Source organism: Haplochromis burtoni, unplaced genomic scaffold (assembly GCF_018398535.1).
Source record: "Haplochromis burtoni strain Fernald_Lab_line unplaced genomic scaffold, NCSU_Asbu1 Contig_5, whole genome shotgun sequence".
NCBI classification, from domain to species: Eukaryota; Metazoa; Chordata; class Actinopteri; order Cichliformes; family Cichlidae; genus Haplochromis; species Haplochromis burtoni.
Window position 1 is genome coordinate 1,052,991 of NW_024582366.1, and position 12,418 is coordinate 1,065,408.

The 12,418-nt window shown below is 41.6% G+C and overlaps 1 protein-coding gene across 1 annotated transcript in view; it reads left to right on the forward strand.

Annotated features, from left to right (window-relative positions):
* ptprfa (protein tyrosine phosphatase receptor type Fa) overlaps nucleotides 1-12,418 on the forward strand; it is a 243,987-nt gene that overhangs the window by 136,027 nt on the left and 95,542 nt on the right. Inside the window, exons 13-14 of the mRNA XM_014333895.2 lie at nucleotides 1,521-1,826; nucleotides 10,324-10,517. Coding sequence (XP_014189381.2) covers nucleotides 1,521-1,826; nucleotides 10,324-10,517 — 500 coding nt within the window. The remainder of the gene's footprint in view (nucleotides 1-1,520; nucleotides 1,827-10,323; nucleotides 10,518-12,418) is intronic.

A 12,418-nucleotide genomic window follows, 5' to 3' on the forward strand; every position in this document is an offset into this window, starting at 1 on the left:
GTGTGTGTGTGTGTTGCAGTATGACATTTTTCTGCCCTCTGGACTGTGGAGGTTATTTGTACTTGTTATTTTCAGGACATCACATCGATTATTCACAGAAACATTTCCTGATAAATAACTTTTCATCTTAAAATCATCTTCATTTACATGTGATTGGTTATCTCTATGGTTTGTGGAAAATGCAGTGCAAGTATTACCCAAACTGCTTTATTTTTGTCTGAGTAACGTTTATATTTAGTCATCTTGTTAAAGATGAATTCAGGACTGTTACTGTCATGTTTCGAAATATTTAGTGATTGTTTCGTTTCTGATCCAGAAAGGGGGGCAATTTTGCAACTAATGCAAGAAGTGATATAATTAAACATGTAAGACAAAACTGAGTTTTCTCAGCTTTTGTTACCAAGCTTAAATAGGAAGCTGTACCAAGGTACGACCCAGTGTTGTCTACACATACAGACAAAAGTACAACTTTTCAAAGAACCAAGTTTAAAATTAATCTTTATTGTATCTTTATTTGAAAATAGAAAAAAATCACATAGTTTGACAGGCATGAAATAGTATTTTTGCACCAATAAGGTGATTCCCAAGAGCTATTAGCCCAAAGCCTATCCTTATCTCAGCGTGGAGTGATGAATCCAAATTTGAAATAAATTTTATCAACATTTACAACGAAGATCAGGAGAGAAATATGACGAGGAGTGTTTACAGCCAACTGTAAAGCAGGGAGGAGGCTCTGTCATAAGAGATGAGATAAAATGAGACTTCATTGATCACATTTGTACGTTACATCCACTCAGGCACAGAAAGCAGAAGGAAAAATACCAAAAATTGCCCATTTTCCTGACAAAATCTCAAGATTTTTCTGTCAGAGTGGAACTACTGCAGGTAACATCTGAGTGTAATTCACATGCTGACATGCCCCTCGAGTGCTTAGGCGTAGTGCTAGATCACAGATAACACACTCAAACTTTCACTCACCAAACTGGGACACAGAATTCTTGGACAGTCTGCACAGTTAAAAACAAAGTTATAACATTTGTCCGATTTCTGCTTTAAAATGCTGGAAGGAGGCACCGACACTACAAATATGCTTGAGGGGTCCAGTGGCACCAATTAGCCCAGGTGATGCATGCAAGCAGAGCCTGTGGCAGCACACCTATCAACCAAAGCTTTCTGAACAGGCGAGTCCCAAACACGTAGTTTTTTGGAGGGGCGGGGCCTTCTTTGCACTTTGTGGTTTGATTTGTCAGCCATACTGGCTTCATGGTTTCGTTATTCCCCTCCAGACAAATGTAATTTAAAATGATCACATATTTCTGTGTGTTTACAATGATGTACACTGAACATACAGCAGGAGACACTGTTTCCACAAACCATAATGACAAAAACATTGATAGGATAATGTGGCATTAATCTGCCAGTTTAATAATTACTCGGTAACACAGTCCAGAGAGACAGTTGCTTCATCATCCATCATCCACCCTACCTGACCATTACCCTCCCTCCTCCCCTTCCTTCAGCCCCATCAGCCCCACCCCAGGAAGTACATTTGCTCAGCCTCAGTTCCACCAGCGTCGAGGTGAGGTGGGTGGCCCCGCCCACAGACAGCCAGCACGGTGAGATTGTTGGCTACTCCCTGGCCTACCAAGCACTCACGGGAGAGGACCAGAAACGCCACCAGGTGTCAGGGATTGGTCCTGATATCACCAGCTACATTTTGGAGGACCTGGAGAAGTGGACGGAGTATTTGGTGTGGGTGAGGGCTCACACAGATGTTGGGCCAGGTCCAGAGAGCTCTGCAGCTAAAGTCAGAACCAAGGAAGATGGTATGTTGATGGTTTCATGGGAAACATTCAAACTAACTGTCCAATTCTTTTGTATTCATTTCCTGCTGCTGCAGTTTAGTCTTACAAACACTCACCAAAGTGTGCATAAGCTCAGTGTATATGCATGGCTCAAATACAGAATACAGCACCGGGTCTTCAGACGCTTGGAGGGTTTGGAGTAAACTGGTTAATTTGTAAATGAATAAAAATCAGTCTGCAAAACATCAGATTGATGGACTGGATTAAGAGTCCGGTGTAGGATTTGTAATCTTGTTGATTCCACTAATACGCACGGCTACCCTGCACAGTGCCAACAGTTGGTGCCAAGTCATGAAGCTGTGCAGTCTGTGGTGGAGCATCATGTAGTCTTCATATACGGCACTTAAGCTCTGGTTTTGACATAAATCCAAAAGTAGTTTTATGGTTCTTCAGACATCACCTCAGGAACAGGAGATCAAACATTTCAGCCAACTTAGTCCAAGCCTATTTAAACATGGAGTTTTCACTGTCTCAGGTTTCAGTGTGTAATGTTGCATTAGTTATATGTTCACTCAAGAAAAAAAACAATCTTTAAGCCTGAGTCCCTGTTTGCTAAAGAAGGTTGTACAACCTGTAGGCACAGATTGGAAACCCCATGAAAAACCTGCGTGTGGAACACAGTTTCTACAGCGACAGGACAGACATACACACAGCTCTTTATTGAACCTGGAGTAACTCAGTGTTTAATCTGTTAGGTCAGAGACTTTTGATTTACACCTGAAAAAAACCTTGTGCTCTTTGTGGGAGAATTTTCAAAATAAATTTAGCTTCCTTATCTGTACTGCTAGTGCAAGTAAGCTCTAATAAATGCAGCAGACAAGAAGTGCAACAGAAATCGCAACCGTGTAGTCGTGTTTATATCAGGTGGTTTCTGCAGCAAATGTCAACAGTCTTTGTAAAACACCATCACTTGTGTTTTTATAACAGATATGGCGGCGACCCTTTTTTTTTCAGTTCAATTTCTTATATCATGAATAAAACGCATGATTATTTTCAGGTCTTTGGGAGAATGCCGAGCTCAGTCAGCAGTCTGTACAGAGCAGTATACAGACCTGCAGTAGGTACATGCATGCACAGAAAATAAAGCTAAGGTACAGAGGAGTGGGCCTTTTTGCTTATGGTCTGCAGATGAGATGATACCAGACCCAGAAAAGTTTTAGGAATTAAAATATCACAGTAGTTGTGTCTGCATGACACAGTATGTCATACCTGAGTATTCAGCACGCATTCTGAGCAAAGCGGGTCAAGGTTAGTCATGACTCTCACTGCACCATGATAGACGTAATCATCAAGACAGAAGCTTTTCCTTATTTCACTACATTTTGTGAGTCTGTTTTGTGAGACTTTAGCTGCCACTAAGCTCCTGCCTGTCATGCTCTGCCAGGCTGCGTGTCCCTTTTCCCAGCGTGATGACATGGTGTGCTGCACTGCTAGGCCAAGGTGTCTGGAGAGTTGCCTGAGTGGCAACATAGCATGCTCTTTCCCTGTTGTTAGTCACATGGCAGGACTGAAGCACAAGCTAAATAGACACTATGATTCAGTCCGGAGGGATACTCTGCTATTCAGCAGCATCCGTTTGCTATTACCTTCACTGCTGAAGATGAGTCCAAATGCAGCACAGCCCAGTGCTCACGTCTCTAAGACACATGGCATTACAACAAATCCTTACAAGAGGATTCTCTTCTTTTTTGTGCAGGCACAATTGGCCGTATCATGACCAATGAGAGCAAAGAGTAATGGACTCTTTTCTGGAACCACTCAAGGAAATCAAAGCATCAAAGTTTAAGTCCTGTGCAATATCACCGAGGCTCAGCAAGTATAGCAGCATGGTGGCCTCTCCTCTGTTAAAGCTTGCAGTTCTGAGCCAGCTCAGGTCTTGTACTGCCTAAGAATGACCTCCAGCTCTGCCTTTACCACTATTAGATTTAGTTTTTATATGTATATATCAGGGCTGCAACGATACACAAAATTCACGGTTCAGTTCGATACTTTGGTGTCACAGTTCGATATTTTTTCGATACAAAAAATGTTCATGCTGTTTTAATTTGTCATTTATCAAAATTATAAATATATATTTTCACTCAAAAGTACAGTTTTTAAATTTAATGTTGCTGAAACAACAAAGTAATAAAAAAATAAATCTGGAGAACCCTCATCTTTGGAAAAGAGAGTTTATTACAGAGAAATGGCTCTTTCCAAAATAAAAGCTCTACTATACGCTTCTTCTGGGCTATATTCTCAGCAGCATATTAAACATATCAGGTCCCCATAAGGAGAATCCTGTGCTAACGGCTGTCTAAATGACTCGGGTAAAGTTTGTAGCATGCGTGCTTGTTGTTTTTGTTTGCTTCCACTTGTCTTTGCACGAGGATGCTGTCGGAGTAAATGTGCAGTCATATTCGTTGTGTTCCCACTAGTGCTGTCAGCCTTAATCTGAAATGACGTTAACGCCATAACTCGGCAAATCTCCGCTAACGAGCTATTGTTCGATACATATGCGTACCGAACCGAAAGCTCTGTATCGAACGGTTCAATATCAATACGAGTGTCGTTGCACCCCTAATACATACATATATATATGTATATGTGAATATGTATATGTGTATGTATGTATGTATGGAAATAAAATTTATGCCACTGAAATATTTAGAGCGTTTCTAAAAGGACATAAAAACTCTGCAGTTAATCCTCCTAAAACTAAAACTCCTTTTAATCGGTTTTACTCAAACCTGACGATGAATCTAAAACTAACCCCTCTTCTTTCAAACCTGCCCAACAGTTTCCAGTTACCTGATTTAAACAGAATATTTTAGTACTTGCCAAAAGCCAACAGTGACCTTATGACCAGTGTTTTTGTTTGTTTGTTTTCCTGGATGGCATTTCTTTATGGGTGAAACCTCAAAGAGACAAATCTAAATAGTGTTAGAAGCACAGTTTCCTTCCTCACACCACTAACCCTCTCCATCTGCTGCCCTTCTCTCTCTCCTGGCGTCTCTCATCACTCTTTATTTCTGAACACCCACTGAATTTGAATCTCACACTCTTTTCATCTCTTTCCATCTCTCTGCACCCCATTTGACTTTGAGCTCTCATTGCATTTCTCCAGCATCTGTCCATTCTCCACACAGTGTACGCTTTCTCCCACGAATCCTCCTTCCAGCTCTTATCCGTGTCAGCCCGAGTAACAAAAAACATTCTCGTTTAGCTCCCTGACATAGTCGCAGCGTACGCTGAACTTTCCTGGCTTACTGTAATTTCCTTTAATAATCTGCAATAAAGGAAACACTCAAATTTAAAGAGAATAACAATTTTTCTTCTTAGATATTATAATTATTCTGATATGAGCACAGAGGAGCCGTAGCAGAGTTTTGTCAGACAGGCATTGGATCTCTTTTACAGATTTCATTAGACTGTGATTGGGACTTTGCTCACTGGGACACGTCAAAGTTATACTCGGCTTCCCTGATGCCCCGAGACAAAGGACCTGTTCTGTGAGCTTATTCTCCTGCTTGTGTTGGTTTTAATAGGACACAAATCAGAAATAAATGTAGCCAGCCATTGCTCAGTCTAAAGGCAAAGACTGCAGTTGTGTCGACCCATGGTGTCATTAATGTGACGCAGTTATAGTAAGAGTGTGATAGGACTCCAACAAAACCCACCGTACATCAGAACTGCTCAAAACAGCCTGCTTTGGATTTAGAGATTGTGTATAAATGTTGCATGAATTTAAGAGTCTGTATTCATTTATTGATGGAAGTTTATTTTGGGATCTCTCCTAAACAGAAATCTATTTTGTTTTTGAGTAATCTTAATTTTTTTTTAAAAAGTGTTTATTTTGTTTTGTTTTTTAGTCACAGTCCTGTTGATTTGCTTTGGTTGAAGGCCCAAAGCTCTTTGGTTTGTACGAAGCTTAGGGAACACAGAACAAATCATCCAGTGAAAGCAAAGGCAAAGCTAGACAGTAACCACAGACACCTGCATGTGGTCTGTCCCTCTGCTCTGCCTCTAATGCGTCCGATAGTTTAAGAGCACGACTGATACCTGGTGCACATTTCTGGTGCCAACAGGATCTCACAGCTGCGACTGATGCCTTGGGATGAAAATGTGCTGATTTGACATTTTAAAGCAAACTAACAGCCATTATCATTTTCCCCTTTCTCCTGCAGGAAATGCAACATAACTGTCCCAGCTTTTGCTTTCATGTCCACTGTTCTCTGCTGGTCCTGAAAAGCATTTCTGTTCTGCTCTGCACTGCTTAAACTCTGCTTAGTTTATCTTTAGGTACTTTAGAGATTGTTGGTCTTTCGTGTAGCTGTTTTCCATCACTTCACCTATTTTATTACAGTGGGACACTGTAATACTGCAGAGAACTTTAAAGATAAGTCAGGATATCACGGCCTTGATTAGCCACCGTGGAGCACTTCAATTTAAATTTGATGTTGAGGTGAGAGGGCAACGTTTCAAGGAGTCGATCTGGCTGCTTGTTTTTCCGCCATGCTGAGAAATTCACTATGCACAACAAATCAAATGTTTTGTTCAATGATTGCTACTTGCTCACCTTGTTATACTCCATGATTATCCATCAAAAACTCCATGAGACAAAACAGCATGTATGTGAACGAGAACTTTAAAAGTTTTGATGATTATTTTTAAAATTGCAGAAATAAGAACAGTTTGTATGTTTGTGACCCAACTAAACGAAAGTAAACTTTCCAACAATATCTGTTTGAAGAATAAAGTTTTAATTCAGTGTTCAGCTCTTGTGCTGATAGAAGATTACTTTGTCACATACGGGATCTTTCATGTGCTCAAAGAGAAAGCAGTGACGCTGGATCCCCTTCTTAACAACGTTTAATATTTACACGCTCAGCTAGCTTCTAAAGATGTGAGTAAATGCTAATAAATCCAAACTGCATGCAGAGGTCGTTCAGGTTGTGGATTTGTTTAATCTGATGTGTGCAGAAGGAAGTGAGCACACAGAGTGGACCCAGTGAGAGTGATACAGAGGAGACAATTAGTGGCTGCAGTAGCTTTGACAGCCGCTGCAGAGAACCCCCAGCAGCCACAGGCACAAGATCCGGCTTCACGCTGTCAGTCAGGATGGCCCTACAAGTTTAAAACCAGCATGAAGTGTGTGAGTCTCACAGTCTGCAGTAAGCATCTACATGTTATAGTGGGAATTAAAGATAAGTAAACCCGTGTCCACACTCACGGCACATTTAGCTTTAGTGAAATCATAAAAACTCCAGCAGACAAAGAGGCCTTTGTAAAGTGTAAGCCAGGCAAGCAGGAGGACGTATGCAGACAGGACGTGGAGCGATAAAATCAATCTGAAGAACGGCATGTCCTGATTTATTGTCGGAAAATCTTCTCCAGGCCACCGAAACCCAACGTTCATCCTCTCCAGGTTGGTTTTTCACTTCTGTTGGCTTGTTGACGTTGATTCGACACTAACGGCTTTTTGCCTGCTTACAACCACTTTTTTCATTAGCCACTCTTTTTCTGCCAAAAAGGAGATGCAAGAAAACTTGGTAAATGGACTGGTTCTTATAGAGCGCTTTTCTACTCTTCTGAACACTCAAAGCGCTTTACACAACTTGTGCATTCACCCATTCACACAAGCACATTGTTCTAGGTGCTTTTCTAAGTAACATTCACACACATTCACACTCCGATGGATGCATCGGAGAGCAATTTGGGGTTTATTTTGTCCCAAGGATATTTGGCATGCAGACTAGGGGAAGCCAGAAATCGAACCACCAACCTTCCGATCAGTAGATGACCTGCTGTACCGCCTGAGCTACAGCCACCCGAAAGCAGAGTATATGCAAGTAGGGAAGATGTGCAGCAAATGTCACATAGGATTCAAACCTGTGCTAGTAGATCTCACAGCAGCTGCTCTTCCCATTGAGCCAAACCAGCTCTGGTTGGTTTAGTAGATTACTTGAATAATTAAAACACTTTGTCTTTATTGGGCTGTTGCATGGCCGCTATCAAAGTAAATGTGGTTACCACAGAATGAATATGAAACACCTGCTCTTACGTTTTCAGGCCTCAGCTAAATAATGAGCAAACAGAAAAGCCCATTCCTGAAAAAGAAAAGAAATCTCTTCAGTTTGTGTTATTTCTGTTTGCTCAGATTAGCATCAGATTAGCATCAGGCATGCATTAGAAAACAAATGAACTGTAGCAGCTACATGCACTTCCTCCCATGACCACAGGAGGTTGTTTCCACAAACAGTGACGTTTTAGTCAGAAATCGACCACCGTTATTGCTTTTCAGCTGAGGTTGGCTTTATTTTAATCCATGGCAGCAGATGGACTTCAAAGCTGTGTTTAGTCTGCTTTAGGATCCCGTTGTCTGTTACATGCTCATTTTGTTCTTCTTCTTCACTGGCTTTTGCTTTTGCAGTTAACACTGTGGTTTATTGACGTTTCTCCTCCAAAGCGTGAAGCTTGACTCTGGAAGGTCTCTGATTTTATAAAAGGTTAAACGATTCTAATTAGTCGAAAGTGCAAAGTGCTGACACCGAGTTGCAGAGCTTTCCTCTGCCTGCTGTGCCGGGTTGATACTTTAATACTTCTGCTTGCTGCTTTAACACTTTTCTCTCCCTGTTTTTCAGTATTTTCCTTTTCTGTTCTCTCTGTGTGAATTCCATTAATATTTGCAGAGCCTCATCTCCTCATTTTTATTGAAGTTAAATTTGTATTCATTTACACCTTCCTGTGAAGCTGACCAAGCATTCCAGAGGAAGCTTCTTAAGCCTATTTTGATATGCAGCAAAGTAGAAAGTGTGTGTGCTCTAAACCCAGCTCCCAGCATCCTCTTGGGGCTCCATGTGACAAGCTTTGATGTGGATAACCTGCAAAGATAGCCAGTGACCTTCACGTATCCTTGCAGCCTCTCCAGGCTGGTAGCTACCTCATCAGGTCAAACTTTGAAGTGGTCCAACTGATGAAGAGAAATGACCCTGGATAGGCCTTACCACACCTTTGTCTTCATCTACATCTGCTGCTGGACATGTGGGCACCATTTAAAATAAACGTAACCCCATGCAACAGTTATTGCAATTTTATTTAAATCAGGGAGGCTCGTTGAGATTAAACTCTTTCACAGAGATGGGAACATGAAGCATTTGCCAGAACAAAGCAGACGGGAAAAAACGGCCCAATAAAGACATGTTCTCCTGTCCCTCAGCATTACAGTCGAGTGGTTTGATGCACCAGTTTCTACAGTGTTGGCTGTTGGCTCAGGAGTGGCAGCAGCAGAAGGCGGTCTGAAGATTGGTTTGGGTTTAGACCTCATTCACAATCACCTGACGACCTCTGGCTGCTAGTGGAAAATGTGTGTTGCTGCTGTTGCAAAGCTAAATGTGGCTGCTGCACTGAAAACCTTCTTGTGGTTTCTCTGGTTGCGTGTAGATTTGTGCAGTATTGGACAAAGGAAGTGGAGAATGTCAAAGTAAACGTTGTGATTTTGAGGGGAAACAGCCTCTATTCCTATTTTGTGTCACACGTTTCAGTGTCACTGCTCCTCTGTGAGTAGTTGATGAATGTTTGCAGACATGCAAACTACAGGTGATGACAGAAGCATGCAGGTAATCATAGAAAACATTTTCGGTGCTACGTGTAGTTTCTTATACCTCTTTGCCTAAAGTGTCACCTAGCAACTCCCAGCAAATCTTAATCGACTGGTCAAGGTTATTCATTTTCCCCTCTGACCGGTGTTTGCCAGGAGATCACAGACCAGTCTCTCAGCCTGTGTGATGTGAGAGTGAAACACTAAAAGCTTACAAAAACACTAGAAAATAGTCTGTTGGGGTTTTCGCTCTAAAAACGAATTGGTTCGTTTTATGAAAATATGGTGGTGTGTGTTAAAATGCGCCCAAACACAGCAGTGAAACCTCCAAAAACGATGTTGGGAGTGACAGCATCACACCCCTCCCCCAAAGCCTCACCAAATCACCAGTGCATTTGCCAAAAATGACTCTCATGAATCACACATAAACAATTCTAACAAAAAGGAAAATAAAAGGAAACAAATTTCTCACTTATTCTTCTTCCCCTCACGAAGCAGTGCCAACAAGTGAATCACATGAAGGCACAAAGAAACAGCAACAAGCTTTTCAGTGAATAATATTCACACTGACAGCGTACCACAGTGAGCAGTGTGAGAAACAACAGGCACTGTGACACTTATCAGGTGTATCTGAACACACAACAAGTCTGTTTGTACTTGTTGAAGGTGAAATCATGCTTCGCAAATCTTTCAGCCGCCAAAACGTTACTGTGGAAATAGTAAAGGCTACAAAGTAAGGCAGAGATATTCAGCTTCTGAGGAACAGATGCTAATACAGTCTCATGAAGACGTGGTTTAATAGTAGCCTACCTATTGAGACGCACAAAATCAAACATTCCACTTTCTAAATGTAATTTGTGTTCTCTCATTTGTTTTCAGTGCCTGGAGCTCCTCCCAGGAAGGTGGAGGTAGAGGCCCTGAACTCTACTGCCCTCAGGGTGAGCTGGAAGCCCCCGCTGTCCGTGAAGCAGCATGGGCAGATCAGAGGATACCAGCTGGTTTACTCCAGGCTAGAGAACGGGGAGCCCCACGGCCAGCCGGTCATCCTGGATGTTAACCTCCCTGAAGCTCAGGTATTCTCACACGGTGTCATTCAGGTTGATGTAACTGGGTGAGACAATGAGTGAGAGCTGAAGACGGGGGAGTTTGGTTCAGATCCCCGAAGTTTATTTGACACAAGTTATTGTTTTAAGGCAGGAAACAATTTTTTGGTCTTTAAACTATTGACTGAAGCAATACACCCATCAGTAACAGGTCGTTTTTTTCACATGCTCTACCTTTGCACAACCAACCGGCTAATAGACACGAGGTGCACGTTTCAGAGTCTGTAATCATCAGAAGCAATTAAGCTGTGAGACTAATATGTATGTGCATGTGTTAATTCCCCGTTATTACTTTATGTTGGCTTGAAAAAAACATCTCCCTCTGCTGGTGCTTCAGATTACTGCAACTTACTGCATCCATGTCCATTTCACGCTTTGCAGAGGCAGAGCGTGAAATGGACACGGCGGACCAGCGTGTGGGTTGCACGTTTTGCCCTCTCATGGCCATTAGACAGAAAACATGTTTAAGTCGTTTCTTTAGTGGCTGAACTTTTAAAGAGCTGGAAACTAAGTAAATCTGCAGAACTGCAAAGCTCCAAAACAGCAGAAGAATATAATGAAATATAGGAGCTATTATTAAAAAAGAAATAAATACTGAAAACTTTTTAATATAATCCAAATGATTTTGAAAGATTTTTAATCATAAATGTTGATTAAAAATGTTTATGAAGCAGGAAGTTTATAAACATAATTTGTGCAAATTATTATTTTAATCTTCTCCTTGAAAAGAAAAAGGATAAACAGGTTACAGCTGTGTGTGGTCTGCAGCCTGCTGTGATGAAAAAGCATCAGATCCCAACATCGGAGCATTTCTAAAATAAGGATGTGCATCCAGTACCTCATCCTGTACCTCCCTTTGTTCCATTAGAATAATTGGATTCGACGTTTCTTTTTTCAGTTTATTTTTATTCCCGTCTCCAGTGGGAAAAAATAACCCCAAATATTAATAATTATTTGGCATCTGACATATTAGATCATCTGCAGAACCAAACATGTGCTTCTTCATATTTTTAATTAGTGTAATATTAGGGAATTTACTTTTCTCTAACCAGAAGCCTCGGTGATGATGATGATGATGAGGAGGAGGAGGCATTTCAGCTGCAGAAAGTCTTTGTTGTGGTAACACTACATGACTTAGTGCTTAGCGAGCTCGACTTTACATAATTCTTTACATAAAGACTGAAATTTATTTACCTTGAAAACACTTTTTCCAAAACATGAAGACAAATTTTTGTCTTTTTACATTATTTGTACTTAAATAACTTGAACATGAGCAAACATGTGTGTGCACGTGCGTCTCAAATGACGGCATGAACACACATAAGAAGAAAAAGATAAGAGCAACACCTCCAAAAGATGCATCACAGAATATCTAAGAAAGCCGACTGCTCGGACAACTGGCATGAAATCACTGCACCAAAGACTGAGAGCAGGTCACAGGGTGGATGTTTAAAAGCTCTCGCTGAGGAGGCGCTGCTCAGTTCCTCTCCTCTCGGCTTGTTTTGTTCTCCTGGAGGAGCGTCTCACCTGATTTCCTTTATACGCAGCATTCCTGTCTTATCTGTGTAAGGCAGGAGGCCTGATAAAGGGCCCGCATCTCACAGCCATCTCCAACCTCTCTTTAAACACACACACACACACACACACACACACACACACACACACACACACACACACACACACACACACACACACACACACACACACACACTTCTCTTTAAGGAACTGTCTTCAAGCCTCATCTGTGATAAGTTTAGTCTCTCCCCCTGGCATCAGTGATGCTGATGAGAATCAACACACGGTGTGTGGAGTGATCCTCCGCACTACACACACACACGCACACGTGCACACACACACACACACACACACAC